This window comes from Sturnira hondurensis, unplaced genomic scaffold (assembly GCF_014824575.4).
Source record: "Sturnira hondurensis isolate 20B ecotype Veracruz unplaced genomic scaffold, ASM1482457v3 Scaffold0021143, whole genome shotgun sequence".
NCBI lineage: Eukaryota > Metazoa > Chordata > Mammalia > Chiroptera > Phyllostomidae > Sturnira > Sturnira hondurensis.
In genome coordinates this window covers 17,927,323-17,950,397 of record NW_028093774.1, presented here as the reverse complement: position 1 = coordinate 17,950,397, position 23,075 = coordinate 17,927,323, and the positions used below count along the sequence as shown (strand labels likewise).

The window sequence follows — 23,075 nt, the reverse complement described above, 5'->3', positions numbered from 1 at the left end:
CAGTCAGACATGGGGCCTGGCAGGCAGCGCCCTTTCCCAAGGTCTGGGAGATTGGCCGGGGACTCGGAGAGAGTGTCCTGGACACCCAGGATACAAGAGGCAGGCAAAATGTCACTGGACTTCCATGTGGGAAAATCCATAGCCCCTCTTTCTAGATTTTGGGAAGGAGGTTCAGAGCGCTGCCTTGCAGGATGAGAGGGGCACTTAGACTTGACACCTCTCGCACATCCTCTGATCTGACATTTTGGGGGGCAGGTATTGCCCTCCCCTCTACAGATGAGGAAAAGGAATCTCAAAGAGGGTCAGGACCTGCCTGCTATCCTCAGCTGTTGGCGTAAGAGCAGGACCTCAAGCTTGTTTGCTTCCACAGCCTCTGCTGTTTTACTTTGAAATCCTAGTGTTTCCAGGGAAGAGCTGTGGGTGCATTTTGCCCATTTGCTTACATGGTACACAGCACATGGTAGGACCTCAGACATGTCGGTTGAGCAGAAAGTTTGACCACAAGCACCAGGAACATTGTGAGTCTTCAGGGTCTCAAGACATGTTGGGACTCTGTGGGTATTCAGTCCAAGAGTTGCAACTCTATGACTTTTCAGAGGAGGAAACTGAGGCCCAGGGAGGGGAAGAGACGGCTCCAAGGCCATGGAACCCATTTGTGGCCTGGAGGGGACTACTGTCTGGCACTTATCTCATGCTCCTGGCTCACTGGGATTTGTCATTGGCCTCCTGGGCTGCCGTAGGGGAGTAGGGGACAGTCCCAGCCCTGCTATAGTGTCAAGCCTTCAGCCCTCTTCCAGTGTGTTCCACAACTCTCAGCCAAGAGAACAAGCCTTTTGGAGGTGGGGGTGGAGTGGGTGGTTAGAGGAGGAAATTGGAGGCTAGCTCTGGGCCTGGGGCTATGAGACCCCTTCTTTCCCCTCCCCCACCCCCCAGCTTCTCTCTCCAGCCAGAAGGGGCTGTTTATGACGGTCCAATGACAGCCTCTCTCCTCAGAAGGAATAATTTTTCAGGCTCTGCCTGCTGATTAGAGCTAGAATTTAAATGAATAACTGTGACCTTGTGGAAGTGCCCTAGTTATTCAGAGGCCCGATGAGGAAATAGGCCTCTTGCTTCAGTCCATCAGAGTCCTGGCAAGTGTGGGAGGAGGGGCTCCTGTCTGCCAGCGCCCAAAGGAGGTCTGCTCTTGCTGAAGGCTGCTGACGGCCTCGGGTCCATCCTCCTTCTGCCTGCTCTTGATCTCTGCCCCCTTCAGTTTAAGTCATTGCAGGCTGTCCTTGGAGAGGGGACCTCATTATTTGTCCTCACCCCTACCCTGTCTCCAGGGGGGTCACTCAGTCCAGCCTGAGGTCACTTCTAACCCAAAGTCAGGATGCAGTGTCTGACTTGTCTCACTTGTGTTCATAGAGAGAAAGAATTTGCCCTAGAATCTGGCTGCTTAGAGGTGACCCAGCCCACCAGCAGCGTGGGACTCCCCCAGGAGCTTGTTAGAAAGGCAAGAATCTCAGGCCTCACCCCAGACAGACCCCAGGCTATACTCTCGTTCAAGTTTGAGACACACTGACCTAAAACTCCCAGACTCTCCTCTGCTTTGGAACTGACAGGGCTGTTAACTGAGGAGAGTGCAGTCCACCTTGCTCAAGCCCAGTTTTTTGCTCTGCTGGGCACAGCATGAAATAGCCACCTTCTGGGCTGATAGGAGTTAAGAGGGAGAAAGATTAGGGAAGGGAAAAGGAATGAACATTTGTTGACCACATAATCTGTGCCAGTCACTCACTGTTCAGGCACTTTCCATATAACAGTTTATGGAATGAGGGGTGACATAGCTTAGGATAAGGCAGGGCTCTGCACACGGAAGCTCCCAGGCCAAATCTAGCCCCACTAACTCGTTTCATGTGGCCTCCCAGCTAAGGATGGTTTTTCATTTCTTAAATAGTTGAAAGCAATCAAAAGGATAATTTGTGACGCAAACACTGTATAAAATTTGGATTCCAGTGTTTTTAAATAAGGCTTTGCGGGAACGAAGGCAGACCTGTTTATCTCTGCATTGTCTATGGCTGCTTTGCAAAGGTCAAGTGCAGTGGCTGCGACAGACCCCCTATGGCCTGCAGCGCCTGAAAGATTGAACATCCAGCCCTTTATGGAAATAGTTTGTAGAGCACGGACTCGGAGCAGGGTGCCTGGGTTGACATCCTGGCTCTATCCCAGCACGGCAGTATGACCTGTTCACGTTACCTTTCCTTTGTGTCCCTACTTTCCTTGGTGTCTCATCTGTAAGATGGGGAGAGCAGGCACCTACCTCAAGGGGCTGCTGTGCAGAGTAAGTGAGCTCATGCATGTCAAGTCTTTAGAACAAGTGCCTGGCACATAGTAAGCAGTGTATGAATTCTCTATTTTCATAAGTTATCTTGTTCAATCCTTTTCATGCATGTTTCCCATTGTAGAGATGAAGACACTTAGGCTCAGAGAGACTTAAGAACAAAACCACACATTCTTTAGCCTGTGTCATGGTCTCCCTAATTCTGAGCCATCTCTCACTGCCGAGCATCAAGCCCACTTAACCTACTTGCTGTCCTTTCCTTGAGCACATTCTCTCCCATTCACCCCGATCTTTATGTTTACAGTGAAAAGGTCCCTCAAACTTAGATCCTGGCCACTAGTGTCTCAAGCAAGGCCCAGGAATCCCAGTAACTGAGAAAGGGGATGACATTTGTAGAGAACCCTGTGTGCCAGGCAACTAGCACGTCACAGTGGAAGAACTGGGGGCTCCGAGAATGTTAAATCCTTTGCCCCGGTTACAAGCAGGTGTCAAGATTTAAATGTGGATCTGGGATCTCTGCTCTGTGGTTCTGCCTCCTTGTGCATCTGCCACTTTGCCCAGGAGCTGTGTGGCCTTGGCCAAGTCATGTAACCTCTCTGGGGCTCAAGCTACTTTTCTTTAGGGTGCTGAGTTTGAATTATATAGCCTCTCAGGCTTCTGAGGTCTATGATTGGGCCATCTGACTGGGATTCCCCGAGGAGTGGCAATCAGGAAAATGCCTTCTTCTTCATTACTTAAGACTTACAGCTCACAGCTTCAGTAGTATCTGAAATAAATTGTCTTATTTTCCCCTATTCTTTTGGGCAATAGTCCCACTTGCCTTTCTCCCTTACTTTTTAGGAAAAACACCTGATGTTAATTCAGCTTGTATTTTGAGCCTGGCACTGAACTACTAAGTTTTTGTGTGCATCATTTACTTCCTTTGACATCCCCAGGAGGTAGATTCTGTCATTAGACCATTTCACCCTGGAATGAAGCGAGGCTCCGAGACAGTAACTCATCAGCCCAGTGAAAGGTGGTGGAGCAGAGTGCCCAGCCTGGTGTGTCTGGCCCTGGAGACATCTAGGGAATTCCACCTGGATGTCTACCCTATGTCTACTCCTATTCACTACTATATGAACTGTGCCTAGAAAAGAGTCAGTATGCTATAGGTGCAGGATAAATACTTGCTCAATGAATAAACAGTGCTCAGGACTCAGCTCTTAGTTTTACCCCAAACCTCTGAAAGCAAGGCTGCCTTTTACTTGGGTTCACCTGGAGATAGCAAGGAATTAAAACAGTCTTTACTCAGTGCCCATCTTAGGCTTGGCTCAGTGGGGGCTGCAGGCTGTAGGGAAATCCACCACTGCTGTGCGTCATTGGATGGGAAAGGGGCCCTGGGCTGGGCTCCCAATGCTCAGCTTCCAGCCAATTTCCCGGCTGGGGCCCAGGAAGACCCCCTTGGCTCCCATAGCAGTTCTTGATGAGTAAGTGCGAATAACGAGCTGCTCCCCAGCCTGCCTCCAGCTTTGGCTAACTGAAGGGAGCAGAGAGCTGGGCCTTGGTGCCTTTTTCTAGGGTCTTTTAACACCTCCCCCTTTTTACGGCCCCGGCAAGGCAGACTCACTGGGGTGCTGGTTATGGTCCCCCCATTTTGTTTCTCAGTTTCAGAGGCCAAGGGCAGAGTCAGAGCTGGAGAAAAGTCATTAGAATTATCCTGTAGTCTCAGTGTCAAATGTGTGGGGAATGTATTTGTTGCTCCAATAACGAGGGGGTGTTGGTGGCTTTTAGGAGGAAGGGGCAATGAATGCTGTATGTGCTGTCATGTGTAGGAGGGTCTCACTCAAAGATCTGTATTGCTCACAATGCCACTGGTGAGACCAAAGAGAAACTGTTCTAGATCAATTTCTTCCCTGTATAGGAGGGGAAACTGAGGCCATAGAACTTCCATATAACCCAGCTAAGTCACACAGCTTGTTTATGGCAGCCAGCGAGCCCCTCCCAGTCTGTAGACCTGCCTAGGGAGGCCTGGAAAAGGGATGGGATAAGCTAGTCAGTTGGTGGGGCTAGGCGTCAGGAGGAGTGAAGGGATGGAACACAGCTGGGAGCCAAGGACAGTGGGCTTCTGGTGGGGTAACTTAGCTGACTGGGACCATGGTGGGAGGCATCTGAGGATTCCTGGCAGGCAGGCTGCTAGTGCTGCCTGTTTACTGGAGAAATGGTGTTGGCAGGAGATGAGGGGTGGGGCGGAGAGAGGGCCTAGACACTCCAGGCTCCTAAACAATGACAGCAAAAGTCCTTTCATGTGCCATGAACTGTGCTCAGTGCTTTCCGTACGTGATTGCTGGTGATTGTCATAGTGATTCTGAGATGGTATCTTACAAATGGGAGGCAGATGTTTTATAGGAAAGAGGCATGGGAAGGTTAATTTGCTTGGAATCCTAGGTAATAAGAGACAGATACAGGATTCGAATCCAGGGCTTATGTTGCAGAGCCTTGTTTTTGCAGACTGGTGAGCACCCAGAGCACCTGAAGGGCTAATGACTGGGATCCAGCGGATTCTGATATGACCAGAGTTTGAGAACTACTGTTTCAAAGAAGAGTGAGCTGGAAGGTGGAAGGACTGGAACGTTTCAGCATTAACCACTATCTTATACCCCACCTTCATGGAGGGAGGTTAGGGTAAATGATCTTGTCTGAGCTCCCATGGCACCTGAAGGCATGGGCTGGTAGAGCCATCACCCTAATACACTATAATCAGCGGTGTATTGTCCTCCACACGTGCCTTGTTGCACCCTGTGGGCTGTTAAAGGAAGGGGAGTATCTTACTCTTTGAAAACTTATCCATGTCTACATCCCCAGTGCCTGCTACATTACATGTGCTTATCACACTTTGTTGTTAGAATCACCATCTCAGGACTAGAAGGGATCAAGTCAAGGATCTCGGTGCACCTAATTTTTGAGTCTCTCCCATGCGAGTTTATTCAGACTTGGCTTGGACCCCTGCAGTGAGGGGGGAACACATTGCTCCTTTAGCCATTCTGTCCCATTATAACAGCACTGAATGTTCGCAAGCCCTTCCTCTGAGTCACGATAGCTCTCACCACCTGTATTGCTTCCAGCCCGTGGAGACTCACAGAATAGATCTAATTACACTTCCAGTGTTTGAAGACAGTGCTTTCTGTCTTTAAGGATTTCTTTACTGGAGACTAAAGCATCTCCCGTTTCTTTGGGTATTCTATACAGCGGTTTTGAAAGCTTTTTTTTTTTTCATCTGGGTCATTGTTCTCTGAAGAATGACTTTTTGTTGTTAGTTTTTACATCCTTTCCTAACAAGGATGGCCACATCCCTTATGGTGGCATGGATATATCACAACCAGTTCATGACAGAGTGGTCCCATTACTCCCTTTTTTCTAGACTCCTTACATCTATTAATGACGACATCAAGCACCTTCACATTTTTTTTAATGATTAGTATGACGTTGAACTTAGAAGGACTGAAGATCTTTAATGTTTTGTGTGCACTGCTGCTCAGCCCTTCTCTCTCCGTTCCTGCACTGTGTAATGATTCGTTTGACTTAGGCTTGGGACCATTCTTTGATTTTGTTCAATCGTGCCCTGAATTTTTTAAAATCCAGCACACCACGATCTATTAGGATATAATTCTTTCATCCAGCACATCAGGTGTCCCTTCCTGCTTCATGTCATTTGTGAATGAAGAGCTATTTTAGAGAAGTTCATGACAGTTGGAGAGCAAAGACTTCTTGTTCTTTGGGAAGATTTTGCTAAAAGTCGTAATTGCTGATCCTTTAATCCTGAGAGTGAATAGCATGATTGACTTCATCTCTCTTCCTTCCGTGTGATTCCCACACGAGAAAACCCTACTCCTTCCCCCTAAAGAGGTGGAATAGATTGGGAAGGTGCTGCCAACATTCTTTCCTCTACCCTATGGTTTTGCCATTCAGAAGCTGTTGGTGATTCATGAGTAACATTTGAAAAAACACTTTCTGTTTAGTTCAGCCACCAGGCTGTTAGAGCTAAGTTGGACATCTTACAGGGAGCTTCATGGTGAGGATGGAACATGGTAGCATTGTGGAAGGGCGCACCCAGAGGCTGGGACCTGGGTGGCACCTACTTGGAAAATTAGCAAGAGGCTCTTTTTGGAAAACCATCATCATCAGCCCAACTATGTAATTCATCCCCAGTACTGCGCAAGGCTTGCAGAAGTGCCAAACTCATGTATGTAAACTGGTGATCTTCCTGAGTGTGAGCTCACAAGGCTATTTAGTAGGTGCGTCACTGAAGCTTTCTTTAGTTTCTACCTTTAAATGGGTGGAATTAGCTCAAACCACTTAAAATTGTCATTCTGTAGGTCAAAACCAGCCAAATATCAGGAGTTTCATATGATTCAACCCAACAGCTGTTTGGCCTCTTTGGAGATCATCTTAGCTCATAGAAGCATAGAATCTTTGAGTTGGGTTGGATTTTTAGTAGTTATCTTCAAAAACCCCACTCTAGACCTCTTCTGTGGGATGTCTGTTCCCGTGGACTATGCCTGCTCCGTTGTCTTGCAGGTGCAACTTTTAAAATGTTTGACGGTAGCGCTCATGCCTTTATCTAGCTCTCTCTTGGTCTGAATGTAGCACTTCCTTTAGCCATTCTTTATGTGACACGCTTCGAGGTCCTTGCCCTTCTGATTATTCCTTGGATGTGCCCCACCTGGTCACACCCAATCCTAATATATAGCACTATTTTCTGAACCCAAACCCTAGGTTTGATATAGTCAGTGCTGAGAAGAGATGGGGCTATTGATTTCTTTTTTTTATTTGGGAGGATTTGGAGGAGTTTTGATTAAGTGCCAGAGTTTACATTTGTCCCTTAAAATTTAATTTTACTTTTGCCTGTTGGCATCCTTTTGGACCCTGATTCTGATAGCTAACCAAATAGGTATTCCTCTAAGCTTTATCACAACAACCAGACTGTATGCTATGAGTGTTTTCAGCCAAGTCATTGATCAAAATGTTGAGCAAGCTCAGGCTCTTCTGCTGGTTACTGGTGAACCCCTGATGGAACGAGGAAGCAAAGTCCACACTGAAGGCTGAGGAACTGCTGGTCGGGGAAGGGCTGGTCTGAGGCTAAATTGTAAAAGCAGGTGGAGGTTTTCTCCAGACCTCGCCTCTCCCCTTTACCCATTCTTCTCTCCAGTCTCACCCCATCCTCTGGACCCTCCCTCCTGCCCACAGTGGTTGACTTCTTATACCTGTGACTGCATGTCTGTGTCCTTCCTTTACTCACATGTCCCTGTGCTACCCCATCACTGAAGAAAGATCTTTCTTTGGGCTTCCTCATGGTCTCATTGACAGTACAGTGTCAGTGGCCGAGGAGCCTGAGTGTGTCTTGTGTTCGGATTTGAGTTTAATGAGGAAAATGGCTTAACACCCTCAGGAAATGACCTAGGCAAGGAAAGGCTTCATGTTTTAGTAGAATCTGGGGATGGAAATTGAGCGGGGGAGATGGTGGCATTCCCCTAGTGCTCCTTCTTTCATGTGCGGCCAGCTCAGGGAGGAAGTTGAATTAACGTCCAGGAACTATTTTCTGCTCCTGAGTTCTCCAAAGTATGTGTCTTTCCTTCTCTACCAGCACTGAATTAGACAGAATAGCTAGTGTCATGGTTACCATCGCAGCCTAGAGAGCCCATCTGTTGGCTTAGAATCCTCACTTCACCCGTAGTGTGACTTTGGCTCTCGACCTTGCTTTCTTTATCCGTAAAATAGAAATTATAGCAATGCCTATCCCATAGAGCTATATTTAATAAGATGACACATAGCCATGACTTGCCTATAGGTAACAGTCAACAAATGTTAGCTACTGTTACAGTTCTGTCTTCTTGCCAAGTTAACTGAATTTTCTCTCTATTAAGTGCTGAAAATGCTAGGATGGGTGTTTCCTTTTCCCCTTTCTCTCTTTTCCAAATTCCTGGTCATCTTATAGAAGTGGTCACTTATGGCTACTCTCTTCCTCAGGCCTCACCCTCTACCACCTTCACTAGCTCCTTAGTTCCTCTGGGAACCTCAGATGAATGCTTTCATTATCTTCCAATTTTACATAATTACCCTTTTCAAAAGTCCTTGTGGCTTCATAAGAATTCAACGTTGGCACTTGCTGCAATTACTGACATTTCATTTCCCTGCCTCAGTATGGAAAAAGATGATATATGTAGCTTTTACATTGCGATAAAAGTTACCCTGAGAATGAAGGAAGGAAAGCCTTGGCAGAGATAACTTGCTTTTTTTTTTCACTGTGAATCGTTTCCCCGCCCCCTCCCCCGAGTGACTTCCTTCCTCCCATACTTTCCTCAATCACCCAGACAGAGTGAAGGAAAGAAAGATGGATTGAAAACCATCTGAGGTGGGTGGGATATTAGAGGTTTGAGAGGGACGCAGTATTATGTTAAATGATGGAGGCCTTCAACTTCAGGCCTGGTCCCTGAACATTGCACCTTCCTCTTGCCTGTTTGACTTAATGGTTCCTGTTCTCTGTGTTAGCCATTCTCACAACAGGCTTCATGATGGCCACAGTCGCTCACAAATGACTTTGCTTTCATAGCCATTTTCGTTCTCCCAAGCTGCAAAAGCAACTATCTCCATGGGGATTTGCCCAAAGGATGTAATGCAGTTTAGAGAGCCATACGTATATTTTGCATGAAATTTACATATGATTTGCAGTCTGTTCTAAGGCAATTTCAACTCTGAATGTCTTATCTACTGGTGATCTTTTTCTCTTCCTGTTCTTGTATGTACCCCGAGAACCTGTGCACCACACACATAGACAGGCACAAGAAGAAGGGCGGGAGATAGCTGTGGAAAGAGTGAAGAGAAGGGCAAAAAATAGCAGACATCTTGGAATCTAGAAGGGTCCCTGGATCCAGCTAGGGCAGCACTGTGTCAGGGTGGAGTGTGACATCTAGACTGGTGACACGTCTGTTGCTTTCCAGTTTTTTATAATTATGTTTTAAAAAGGCATTGTAGTTCCATAGCATTCTGTGTTGGCATTTAAAAAAATTATGTTATTATTGTTCAATTACAGTTATCTGCATTTATCGCCACCCCAGCCAAACCCACCTCACTCCCTTGCTTCTACCCCCACCCCTTGGTTTTGTCCATGCGTCCTTTGTAGTTGTTCCTGAAAACCCTTCCCCCCTGTGTTGGCAATTTTTAATGTCCTGCATATCAAAGAGTCATCCAAGCCCACCTCCTGTTTCCTACCCACTATTGGGTAAACTTTTATGGATCTGGCTTCTGAGTGTTAGTTGAGAATATGTGCAAACCCAGAGCCCACAGTGGGATTGTTTTGGAAAGTTGTGGTCCCCTTTGCTTCCCTGAGCCCCCATTCCAGTCAGTGTCTTGTCTTTCAGCAGTCCTTGAACATCAGGCCCCAAATAAATGCTAGACTTCAAACCCAGCCAGGGCACTGGTCCTGGGGCTGCTTCTGTGGCCTGGGGTCGGCTGCTGATATGCAGTGTCTTTCTGACACTGATGAGAAGGCCTAGCTTCTTTTCCCCTTCCTCATCAGCCACATACATAACACAGCAACCTAGATTCCTTGTTCTTCTTACTAATTATGGCCTTCTCCATCAAGATTTTTTGAACACTGTTTTCTGTATCTATTTTGAAAAAACACATAGTTTCTTTTTAACGTAAAAATTTGTTTTAATGTTGAATATGCTTTAACCCTCCCCCCCAGGATATCTTCATATTCCTCAGCCCTGCCAGACTAAGACCCAATGCTCCAGCCCCTTATTCTTTGAGGATTCATTTCCTTACATGGGCACAGATATCTCTTCCCTTATACTGTCCTGACTTTCTCACAAATCTCAGCCCTATGCTGTTAAATGTACCCTAGATATTTTTGCTTGAGTGATTCCTCTGTTTCTTCAACTCATCATGTCTAAGACACAGAAGTCATTATTGCCCTCACCCCCAATCCATCTCCCTATACCACTCTACCTTCCCATTTTCTACAGTTCTTCACTTAGTCTCCCATTTGCTCCTCCCCTAAAGTATCTCCTCTGTCACACAAAGCTTGTTGAATCATCTTTTTCCCTTTTCCATCTGCTGCCGTAATATTAATTTAGGCCTTTGTCTGCCATAATATTAATTTAGGCCTTTGTCTGTGAGTGATCTTTCTGCCTCCTTCTCCTTTCCCTCGAATTCCTCCTGTCCACACCATTGCCCAAACAATCTTCCCCAGCATCATTTTCCCTGGGTCATTCTTCTGCTCATGAACCCTCAGTGTCTCCCATCAGCTACAAGATCAAGTCCATTTTCCTTAGCCTTAAAACTTAAGATGTCTATACAATGGATCCCTCTATTCTCTCTCACCTTTTACTTCTTTACTTTTTAAAGAAGTAAAAGGTGAGTAAACTATTTATTTAGTTTTAGATAGAGGGGAAGGGATAAAGAGAGGGACAGAAACATCACTGTGTGGTTGTCTCTCGTGTACCCCAACTGGGGACCTGGCCTGCAACCCACACATGTGCCCTGACTGGGAATCGAACTGGTGACCCTTTGGTTCACCCTTTTCACAATTCACTGAGCCACACCAGCCAGGGCTTACTTCTTTCTTATATGAACTATTTATATGTGTTCATACCTACTATGTGCCTGGCAGTATCCTAGGTGCTTCTGGAAAGTTGGACAGGACAGTTCTTACAAGTGTACTTTGTGGTCTTGGGAATAATTTTCCATCTATCCAAAGCCTAAACCATTATTCAAACCCTACTACAATTTCACTTTCCTCCAGAGACCTTTTCTTATGTGCAGGCTTTGAATATATTCATTGATTTAACCCTCAAAACAACCTATGAATTTGGCATTATTATTATCCAAATTTTACAGAGAGAGAAATCAGGGCACAGAGATGTTTAACAATTTCCCTAGTGTCCAAAGCTGGAAAGTAATAAAGATGGGATTCAAATCTGGCTCTGTAAGTCCTGGATTTTAACTCTTGCACTTTACTCTCATGTAGCAGGATATATATCTGGTGCACGTTTGTATAAATATAAACACACACGCCCTCCCATCGAGGCTCTAAAGCCCTAAAGGTCAGTGACCATGTACCATACTAGCTTGTATCCCTACTACTTGGCCCAGTCTTTGCATTTAGTAGCTGTTTGAATCTTTTGGTTGATTGATTGTTGTGTTTGCATTCACTTTTGGGGCCTCAGATTTTTAGCAGCCAGTAGGGGTGTTTTGAGGTATAAGGGGCCTAGCAGTAGAATTTTGGAAAAGGTCTGGAGTCTCTGGAATTCTTGGTTTCCAGTTCTTAACTCTGCAGGCTGTGAGAATACATTTGTACAAGAGAAGATCCTGATGTAAAAGCTCTTGAAAGTGGAATAAAATTCCCTTCTCAAAAAGCAAAATAAAAAACTCAAGCCTTATTATGTTTACTTAGTTTCTCCGCTCCTTCATGATGGGGTTTTTTTTTTTTTTTTGCATATTACCGTTCATGTCTTTTTTTTTTGCTTTATTGCCTACAACACCAAGGTTTTAACATCAGGATCTCAGATCTGCATTCTTGGCCTAAAATTTCTATGTAGGATTTTATAAGTTGAATAATACAAACATTTTATTTGAGTTGCAATGCTGCAGCTACATATGTAGCTTAATAAAACCTGCTAAGTACATATTTGAATTTTAAAGACACAGGTGGTGGGTTATTTGCATTTTAAAAGTATTCTTCCTTTTACAGAAAGACCCACTTCAGGGTTCCATTAAATATCCAATACATCTTACTGCATTTATCATACAGTTTACTTTACCAAAATTTGATTTATCCACCACTCTGAAGGGTAGCTCTCAAGTTCTCGTAAACATGGGAATCACATAGGCAACTTGTTTCAAACCCAGATCTTTCCCCCAACTTGTCCCTAAGGTTCCAGTTCATTAGATTTGGGGTGAGGCCCGTCATGGTCAATAAGCACCCTCATGTGGCTGATATAGACAGTCAGTAAAATACACTCTGAGAAATACTGCTTTAAAGGAACACATTTATAGCTCATGAAGGGGTATTACCCAGGGCTTTGAATACCCTCTGACTCCCAAGTATCCTGCGTACTGGCCATTGGGTAAATTTTTGAAACATCTATTTGGGTCAGATGAAGACTAATCCACACTGCTTCTACTCACTCCTTCTCCCAGCTGCCAAACGGCTTTAATCACAGGTGCAAAATGTGTGTACGTTAATTTTTAAATTAAATAAATTTAAATCCCCCCAGTTTTATTGAGACATAAGGGACATATACCACTATATACGTTTAAGGTATACAATGTATTGACTTTATACATCTATATATAGCACAATGATTACCACCACGTCATTAGCCAACGCCTCCATCCCATCCTGTAATTAGGATTTCTTTTTGTGGTGAGAACATTGAAGAGCCGCTCTCTTAGCAGGTTCCAAGTATGTAATAAAATATTATTCTCCTTACATTTCTAGCCCTCTGTTTCACTCGTAGGTATGTTTTTGGATCTTATTTATTCTCATTTCTTAATGTTTTAAACCCTCTTGTGGCTAGTCACCTCCTGAATTCACACACCTATTCTGTTCCAGTTTATGTTTACACGGACGGCACCCATCCGCCGCAGACCCTGCCCCTTAGCGCGCTTCACCTGGATGCTGAAGGCTATGGGTAGCCCAGGAATATCCGGCACTTTTGAAAGAGCGACCTCTGCCGACGTTTCTCTTAGTCAAATAGCCATAGACACGAAGGGCTCATTGTTCTAGGGCTCATTGTTCTCTCCCTCTACTGTGCCCTCTCAAAAAAAATGACGACCAAAAGTTAATTTTTTAACAAAATAAATCACGAGAATGACTTGCTTTGGCATGAACCCATTCTTCCATCAGTATTAATACTAGGCTTTGAGAAATGAATGCCAGAAATATACATTTAAAATATAATTATAGTTTAATAAAATTTGTTTAAAAAATAGGTTCTGTGACATATATGGCATATGTGTCTATCTACATATTTAGTATATCATTGACCCTTTAAAAGTCAGTTGCTTGACCCATATTTTGCCTCTGATTACTTTTCTAAATCACTAGTAATCTCCAAAAACATTTAGAGATTTCCATACTTTAGAGATTTTTCTCCTGTATTAATCCCTTGTATCCCTAAATTTCACTCTGGGTAAAGGTTCTCTAGGGTGATCTGGATTTTCTCAAATATCCCCTGTAATAATAAAAGCAATGGAAGGGCAAATGACTGGTGCACTTGGTTACCGGTTGGAGATCTTTTCTTTTGATAGAGTTATCAGGGCTTATACTTCCCTTGAAGTAATGAGCTCCTAATAACCTTGTTTGATTTCCATAAGAACATAGCCAGAGGTTGTGCTTTTGTTTATTGGCATTGTGGTTTTTTTCTTTAACCTATTCAGTGCTGGGCTGGGCCTCCCTCATCAAGGGTGTGGGATTCTCTAGGAAAAGAGGGTGATTGAAAAGAGGGTACAGGTGTAGTTGTCACTGAGTTAAGAAGAGGGCAATAGAGGAAATAGTTTCACATTGTCTGTGTAACTCAGGCCTCAGGAGCCCATCTGGTGTGTTCAGTGGCATTCACTCTTTGTGGGAGAGTACTGCAGCTCGAAGAAAAACTAAAAGCTGGATGGTTATCTGTGGATGGTGAGATTACAACTAATTTTTTTCCTCTCTGAATTTTCCAAAGTTTCTACAGTGATCATGTATTACTATTCAAAGCAATAAAAAAAAGAGAAAGAAACCTATTTTGCCTGGCACTTTGATTCTCTTTCCCAAGGGGCCTCACTGGTAATAGATTTGCCTCAAGTCTTACCTATGGCAGAGAACAGGGTGGAAGTTCTCACACTGAGGCCCAGAGCAGGTCAGCAAACAAAACCCTGCCCTAGATTTACTTGAGAGTTGTCCTTTCTGTGCCCAGCAGAAAGGCAGGTGGCAGTGCTTCCGCATGGTCCTGAGTGCATGTGTGTTCTGCCACCCCTCCTTCCACTCAAAATGTAGAGAAGATGGCATTGCATTCAGAATTCTAACTTTGTCTTCTTTCTTTTTCTCTTCTCCTTCCCCCTTCCTCCTCCCCCTTTCCTTCCTCAAGGCCTCTCCCACCTCATGATGAGTGAACAAGGTAGGTGCGTTTTGCTTGTGGTGCTCCAGCTGCCCAAGTTGCTTGCCTTCGTGTCTATGGCTGGTGGCTCAGACCCTTATCATCGCTGGCAGGCCATTTGCTGCCTGTTCCTCCTGTCGTGGTGGAGGCTGACAGCAGAGCCACTCCGTGGTGGGGGCGCCAGTCCCAAGGCATCCTGGTTTCCCACCCCCATCCTCTCCTTGGCTTTTCCATTCCGTGCCATTTGTCATCAGGGCGCTGGCCCTGCAGGGCTGTCTCCAAGAGGGAAGCATGAAACAAGGCATGACAGTGTCGATAATGGGGGTGAATGAAGCTCATTGCAGAGCAATAGAGTGGTTAACTTCCTCCTGCTCCTCCCCACACCCCGTGCTGGGGTTGAGGGAGAGGAGCTGGGCTTCTCCTTGGATGTCACTCTGAGTATGGTTTGCTTTTCGCCTTCCCCTCCCTCCCCACTGCCCTTTGTGATGACTTTCAGTCCCTGGTGGTGAATGGAAGCCCTTGGGGGCTGACTGTTTTCAGTTTTGTAGAAAAGCAAAAACCACCAAGAGAACATGCTAATGTCCTCGTGGCAGGATTCTAACTCATTATACACCCTGAAGAAAACGGCATATAAAGATCTGTAAATTCAGCATCTGCAACCTAAAATATTCAAATATGCGGGGAATGAACTGTGCAGGAAATTCAGCTCAGCTAAGCACTGGGTGGGCTGTGAATGAAGCTTTTTTCTTCTAAATAAAAATTTTCCACATTATCAGCCTAAATCAGGATTTGAGAATGAAGCCTACTTAAAATTGTCTTTTCCTTCACTGTTCAATCGCTACTATTGTGTTCCTTCTGAGCTTTGGGATGATTGCAAGATTGGGCTACCTGCCTTGCCTGGACATGAAAGGATGTACTTTAATTTCTCTTGTCTGTTTTCTTATTTTTTTCTCAAAGTACACACAGGACTCAGTGCCTCTTTTGGAGGACCAAAAAAAAGGGGAAGGAAAGGTAGTTCCCTGTTTTCTCTTTTGAGAGAGGTGAGGCAGCATTGAAAGGCTCCCCCACTCCCCCCTACACCCTTACATTGGATCTAACAGATAGTGTTCCCACAAACAGAAGTATGATCAGATTAAGGAAACACCTAGGGCTGAGAGAAATTTGTTTATGACATCCAGGTAGCTGTGGAGGTGGACAGTGGAGGGCATCCTAATTTGATAAGGCAGGGTAAGAAGGAAGCACACTTTTCTGATAGAAGTGTATCCTCTAGACCTGAGTCAAGATCCACCATGTGGACTCCAGACATTTCAACTATCTGGTATAGAGCAGATGTCAAAGGATAGAGCTGGAGGGAGGATGTCAGCATATTTTCCAGTGTGAGATGGAGCTCTGGAACAAGCTGGAATGAGGCCTCCCTATTCTTCTTGCCGGTGAAGTATCTGCCTATCACAGATAACTATGAAGTGGGTATGAGTAGGGGACAACACATTGGTGTTGACCTAGTAGCCAGGTAGTGTGAGAAAATCAAGCCTGACTCTCCAACGTGGGTGGACCTGAGCTCTGTGAAGTGCTGGAATTTGCTGGCCCAACTTTGTTAGTAAGTTACACGAGGAAAAGCAGGCCCTCAGAGTCCTGATGAGAAGGCCCTCTTCTATATTCTCTTACCTGTGATCCTAGCTGCCCTGCAGGGCTCCTCCCAGCTTGTATAGTGGCTTGGATGTCTGAGTGCATCATATGGCCGATGTCATAGAATGGGGTCCAGGCAGATGCAATAGGCTGGTGGGAACTTCTTTGATCTTAATTAGACTTATTTCAGACCTACTGATGCAGCACAGGTGTTTTGGAGGGCTAAATCCTAACGATGATATGGAAAGCATGTGGAGAACCTCCAATGTATACCATGCCCCATTTTCCATTTACTACTAAATTCCTCTTGTGCACCCAGATTGGTGTGTACGTGAGTAGAGAACCCAGGCACACCCACATACACACACTCTGGGGGTTAAGTCAGGTATTTTCTGAGGCTTTAGGCAATAACACGGTGACAGACATGAATATTGTGAATCACTCTTTAGAGAGGTTTCCAGGAAAGGATGCAGAATTTTTCTAGGTGGTCAATGCCACTGAGATTTTAGGTTGCAACTTGGCAGTTTAATCTGTTTCTAAGAAGGTCCTTCAACTGCATTCCTCTTCTTATTTCCCAGCCCTTGTCTGTTCTCACCTTTGTGATGATCACCCGAAAAACCAACTCTACTTCCCCCCAAAACTCCTTTCCTTCTCCTTGCTCTTTCCACACGAAAGGAAGAGATTTCTGTCTGGTTCCCACTGAACCTCCAGAATTTGTTTTTGATGTATATAAATATGTGTGGAAATACTGATGTATGTTGTGTGTGTACCCCCTATTCATCTATGTTACAGCCTTGGCCCTCATGACTCATATTAATGTTGGGGAAATACAGGAGAACTTGGCTTCCCTGAGACGTTCCCTAACTAATTTTGGATTCGTTAAGTGCGTGCAATTTCACATACATGTGGCTGTGCAATGCTTGTGCATGCAGACTTGGACATGTTTCTAAGGACGGAACAGGAGAAATCAATGGGAGAAAGCTTAAACATGACATAGGTGGAAGCAGGTCACGCTGTTTATGGCTTGTTTAAGCTTCACATAGTGAATTTGTTTTTGTGCTGCCTTCTCAAGATATTGTAGTGCTGTTGTGGGTTTTAGTTATTTGTTACATTTCTTTGTGCGTCTGCAGTGTCCTGATGTTTTACTTTCCCTACTCTCTCTTTCTCTCTTTTTCTCGCCGCCTCCATGGTGGACACCCTGTTTCCTCTACTTAACTGGACCTTCCACTTCATTTCTGTAGGTAGAAGTAAAGGTAGTGATCATTTTATTTTTATTATTATAACAATCAATCTGCCTCCTGAAATATCCATGTGTCCAAGGGGAATTGTTGATTCTGATGAATACAGTCCAGATGATAACTTAGTGCTTTTAAGAACAACTGAAAACAGTAAATAACAAGCCAATGCTATCATTCCCCTTCAGTGCACTTCACGTTGGATGGTTGGGGATGGCTCTGAATTTGCCCACCTCCTGCTAAATCCGGGAGGAGCTGTGTCCATTATGGTGTGCTGTTTCTAGAAGGGATGGGGACTCTGACAGTGGCTTTGCAGTGTGGGCAAGACACATTTTACCTAATGCAGGGTGTGCTACAAACCCCTCCCAATAAGTGTGTGGAGGGAACAGGGGGATGTGAAATGACATACTATTGTTTCTATTACTTGGGGCTAACATTAGTGAGGGAAGGATGATCAATGAGAAAGGGAAGAGGATTGGTGAATTGCTTGACCTTTTATTTAATATGAAATTTGGGGAATATTTATTTTGTGCCTATATTTTGGGGAGTGGGAATTTTTGGATGGTGGGGGTCAAGAATGGTAGGACTGGAGGTGCATTACATTGTAAGGAGAAAGTGGAGAAAGAGATAATGCTGGATTTGAACTTACAAAGTCCACCTTTGCCAGGGAGTCGGGGGGAAAAGGAGAAGCGCTGAGCAGGCGGGCTGCTTCAGGGCTCTGATGTGCCTTCCAGTGCTTCTCATCTGTGGGCAGCACAGCTCACGCATCCATTCCTAATCAAAGCTGTCGGAGACCTGAGCCCAGAGCACCTGGCCCACCAGCTCCGATTGGATTAGCAGTTCAGGAGTGAAGGGGGAAGTTAACTGATGCATTATAAGTACGTATCTGCACTGGACTGACAAGTTACTGGAAATGCCGATTTGATGACTAGTCTGTGAACTGGCCATCTCTCATTTGAGTTTCATGCTTTTGTGGTTTTTAAAAATGTTATGTGAGGTTACCTTGGAAGCAGTTCAGTCCTTTCTCTTTAGGGGTTGGTTGATTACCTGTCCCTTTTATGCTAATCACAGGTGAGTTCATTCTCAGAAATCGGCCGTGGGGACCCTTCTCCCGTTATGAGCTTGGTACCTTTTGAAAGGAGCTGGGAAAGGGAATGAGGAAGAGCAATAGTGATCGAAAGTGTGCATCTGGCTGTAATGACCACTTCTGTTCTTATTCTACTCAACCAGAGACTGCCGGGATCTCCTCCTAGGCAAAGCCACCAATTTTGGTCCAGGACTCAACCTTTCTGAAGCATGTGGCATTGTGTCACCTGCCCCTCCTCCCGCTGGCTTCCATGAGAGAACATTAGAGTCAGTCTCCCTTTTTTTCTCCCCTGCTCACCTCATCTCTCTCTTTGTATTTCCCTAATCACCGAAAACATCCCCTAAGATAGGTGGGCTTAGTGTTCAGAGGTTTAGTACTTCAGTATCTTATTTTCCTTTACTGACCACTGCTCCCATCGATTATTTCTCATGCGCCTTTCATTGTGCCATGTGCTGGGGATGCTTATCACACCGGGGCCCTCACACCTGTTGTATGCAATAGGTGATGGCATTAACCTTGTTTCATGGATAAGTGAAACAAGGCGGAGAGAGTTTGGTAACTGAAATCAGATGACGACTAAGTGGAAATGAAACTCAGAGTCTGAGTCCCTAACCACCACCCTATACAGCCTCCCTTGGATCCAAGGAGGGTGTCAGTGGCACTGACTCATCTCAAGTTCCAGCCTGTACTTTGTTTGGTACCATAGGTCCATATAAATGTCCCACCAGCACTGTCACCTCAGTATGTCTCAAGTAAACCTTCTCACTATCTGGCCACAGACTGGCTTCCCTATTTTTTAGTGGTGCCCTCATCCTCCTTATCACTTGAGCTGAAACCCAAGAATTGCTTTCTGTCCTTCGCCTTCCTGAACTTTCCCATTCCCCTGTGACTGGTTGACAGAGCTGTTGAGATTCTCACATGGCTGTCTCTTGCATCTCTATCAACACACTAGTTCAGGTTCCAGCTAGCCTTTCTTAGATTATTGCCCTTGTTAATTAGTCTCCTGTGTCTATTCTCTTCTAGTCGGTCCAGTAACTGAGAACTGCTTAAACTCCGCCATCTGCCAGATGGAGAATGGGACTAGCTATCTGACTTTCAAAGCTATCCCTGATACGGCCCAGTCTACCTTTAACCTTCTCCTCTGTTAATCTGAGATGCAAAATTGCTGCCAAAGAGGATGTCCGATAATCTTACTGGACCTTTTGTTATCTCCTAGATTTATGTATTCTGCTTCTCTCTTATAACAACTCCCCTTCCCCCTTTTTCCACCCTATGAAATCATGCGTAGATTTCATTTCCTAGTTGGTGCTATGTTGAATGCTCCATTCAGAGAGGAGCTCTCCCTCCATGTAGCTTCTATTCAAGTTTTTTTGGGAATTGGGCCACTCCCCTCTACTAGATGGTGAGAAGGCAAACATATTTATTTGTTAACGTCCAGATGTAGCCAGCATAGTAGGTTACATGTAGAAGGGACTCAAAATCTCGAATCCTTCTTATCCTGCTGTCAATCATCTTTGCCTTAAAGTGAAAATAAAGCAAAATAAAGTGAAATCAGATTGTGTAGCTCATCTGTTCAAAAGCTTTTGATGGATTCTCCTTGTGTGATTGTCAATGTGCCTTCTTGCTTTATTTTCTTCAGTGCCACAGCCCACTCAGCTCTGTCACCTCTGCCTGCACTCCATCTCCTAAAGTCAACAGCTCTCTCTGCTGAACCCACAATATGGTTTCCTGCTTTCTGTCTTTTGTTCAAGCTCCACCCTCTTTCTTGAGTGTCCTTGGATCATGCTTCTTTCCCCTTTTATCCTTTAAGACCCAAGCCTCTTAGGTTCACCAGACTTTGTGCTTCCTTTACAAAGTACCTATGTCAACCTGTCTTGAAACAGGTTTACTGATGTGTTTCAGTCACCCCCACCCCCCAGTAAGACAGAGGATGTGTCTTGGCTGTCTCTGTTGCACACGCTGAGCTTAGCTCAGTACTTTGTCCACAGTAGATCCCATCTTAAGAAAAATCCTAGTGTAAGATAAGCAATAGGGAGTGGTGAAAACTGTGGCAAAGTACAGAACACAAATCCTGTCAAGGGTGGCAGCCTCTACTCTGCTCCAGCTAATTGGTTCCATGCAAGAATGCATGCCCATTGAGAGGCCTCAAGATAGGCCAGAAGTGGATTTAAAAAGAATGTTGGCTCACAGCATCTTTCTGTCTCCCTATCTGAGTGTAAATATATACTCTGTCCCCACCCCCAGCACATGGTTTGGCCCACGAACACAAGTTTTTGACCTTTGGCTTATAGAGAGAGGAGAAGATATTCCTCCAAGATTTCTTGCTGAGTGTCAAGAGTGGGTGTTGTAACTGGTAGCATGCTTGATTAATTTTCTCTTTGCTCCTAGCAATGGTCAGGGTCCCAGGAACATGCCCTGCCTTCGGCATTGGTGCCAGGGAGCCTGATCCATGTGTTGTGTGAAGCTGGTTTTGAAAAGTAGGGGAGAGTGTGAAAATGTTGGGAATGACTGAGAGGGTAACTGACGCTTTCAACAATTTGCCAAGAACTGGCACAATTTTTAATAGAAAGGGTGGCTGGGAGCATTTAGTTCATTTTTTCCCTTTTGCTCTACAGAACTCTTTATTTACTGGGCTAGTTAGTGTTGAACCTGAGATCTACTTTAATCCTCCAGAATTTAGAAACTCCTTCAGATTTATTTATATGTAGTTCTTCTCTAGTAGATTTGACCATTGGCTGTCTAATACTGAACTAGTCAACATGGGCCATAGTGGGAAGAGATAATCAAACTACATGAACTTGAACGTGATTTCATGCAGATTGTATTTTGCTGGTAATGACATTTTAAAAAGCTGATTTGAGGAGTTGAGCCCCCTCTTGTCCCTGTGAGGACTCGGGAGCCCTGCAAATAAGTTACTGCTTTGATAGCCAACTGTTTATGCAAATTAGTAAATGCAATGCCAGCTCCTAATTATGAAAATAAACTCATCTGTGCTCTATAAATATCTAATTATAATAAAATAGTAACAATATTACATTTCCATCTCTTGCCTCATCTGTTTCTCATCCACCCCTGATTTGTCCTCTTGACAATGAATAAAATCACTTGGTTTTTAAAAGAAGCCTGTTTTCCATGTTTTCTTTCTCTTCTAATGTTTTGAAAGTCTGCAGGGAGAAAATAGATTTATTTTAAACATAAGTATAATTGCCTGATTTTAGCAACTCTGTGTTTTTGACAGTGATGTCTCTAAAATGGTGCTTTAAAAATATGAAATTGTTCTTTTTCCTTTTCCTTGTTTAGAAATTTTTATGGGACACCGAAGACATTTTTTTTTAGAACAGTTGTTTCTTGGAACATTTTTAAAGAATGTGTGAATGTGAACAGTATATTTATTAGTAAAATGTACTGTGGATCAATGGGATGTTTCAATTAAATTTAAACTGACAATATATAAAGAAAAATATTTCCCATATTCCTAAGTACCATATTTATTTTCAACTCAATTATCATTTAGATGTATTGATTATGCACAGATTTTCATGTGTATATATATCAATATCATAGAACACGTTCTTCTTGAAGGTGAATAGTGATCTACTTATACATACTCTTAGAGGATATATGATTTCAACTGTAGATTTCTGTGTACACATATACATTTTGATAGCGCCTATGGGTAAAAGATGTTTTCAATTAAATTGTATTATCTTTATGACACATCTCATTTATAAAGAATTCAAAACAGTGGTGTAATGGAAAAGTATTTATTAAGAGAACAGCAGAGTGAATTTCCTTATGTGCTTAGGCTTATATATCTTATGGTCCATCTCTCAGGCATGCAGGGCAGTGTATGTGTATCTGGGTATAGTTACAATTTGTCCAAATACATATTAATAGGTTTATACTGGTTGAGTATGTTTTCACAGGTGGCTTCCTTCTGTAGTGTACTGAATATAATACATTCCAGGGTGATATACATCTGAATTTAGCAGATTGTTGGCTTTAACACAGGAAAGCAGTGTTTATTCGGCTTTCAACAAATATTAACAGAGAGTCGCATGCTAGGTGTTCAGGACAGAGGGTTGACCAAGCAGTTATGGGACTGGCCTTCCGACACCTTGCTGACCGTCCACAGGAGTCTGAAAGTGGCTTTCAAACGCACAAACCGCCTCTCCTTCTAAAGTCTTAAATAAACTCCGTTTTCAACTTATTGGTACCCATGCAGTTTTAAAATTAATTTTATTTAAAAATTAATTTTATTTATTTATTTTAAAGGGAAACTATCAGGTAATAATTCAGTTAATCAAATCTCTACTGTTCAAATTCTCAAAATCAGAAAAGTGAGTATGCTTTTTGTGTGAACTCATGGGGAAATTTTCATTTATTTGTTCATTTATTCATTTCTTTATTGAGGAAAAGCACACATCATGTAGAGTATATAAAACCCACACTCTTAAGCATGTAGCTTAAATATTTTTAGCCTATAAACACACATATATCCACCACCTCCCTCAGGTTCTGTCACGTCTCTCTCTGCCATTTATTTTTAATAAATACATTTATTCTCCCCACTCCCTCCAAAACTGTGTGAATGGTTGCAGTAATCAGTGGGCAGGCTCTAGATGACTTTAATTTTCATTAGGTGGAATTAACCTCAAGAGAGAAGGATGCATTGTGGCTTTCATTGTGTGTAA

The 23,075-nt window shown here is 43.9% G+C and overlaps 1 protein-coding gene across 1 annotated transcript in view; it reads left to right on the top strand.

The window, feature by feature from the left end:
* Positions 1 to 23,075, top strand: part of NRXN3 (neurexin 3) — a 1,509,805-nt gene that overhangs the window by 98,288 nt on the left and 1,388,442 nt on the right. The window contains exons 4-5 of the mRNA XM_037031267.1: positions 14,425 to 14,454; positions 17,301 to 17,312. Coding sequence (XP_036887162.1) covers positions 14,425 to 14,454; positions 17,301 to 17,312 — 42 coding nt within the window. The remainder of the gene's footprint in view (positions 1 to 14,424; positions 14,455 to 17,300; positions 17,313 to 23,075) is intronic.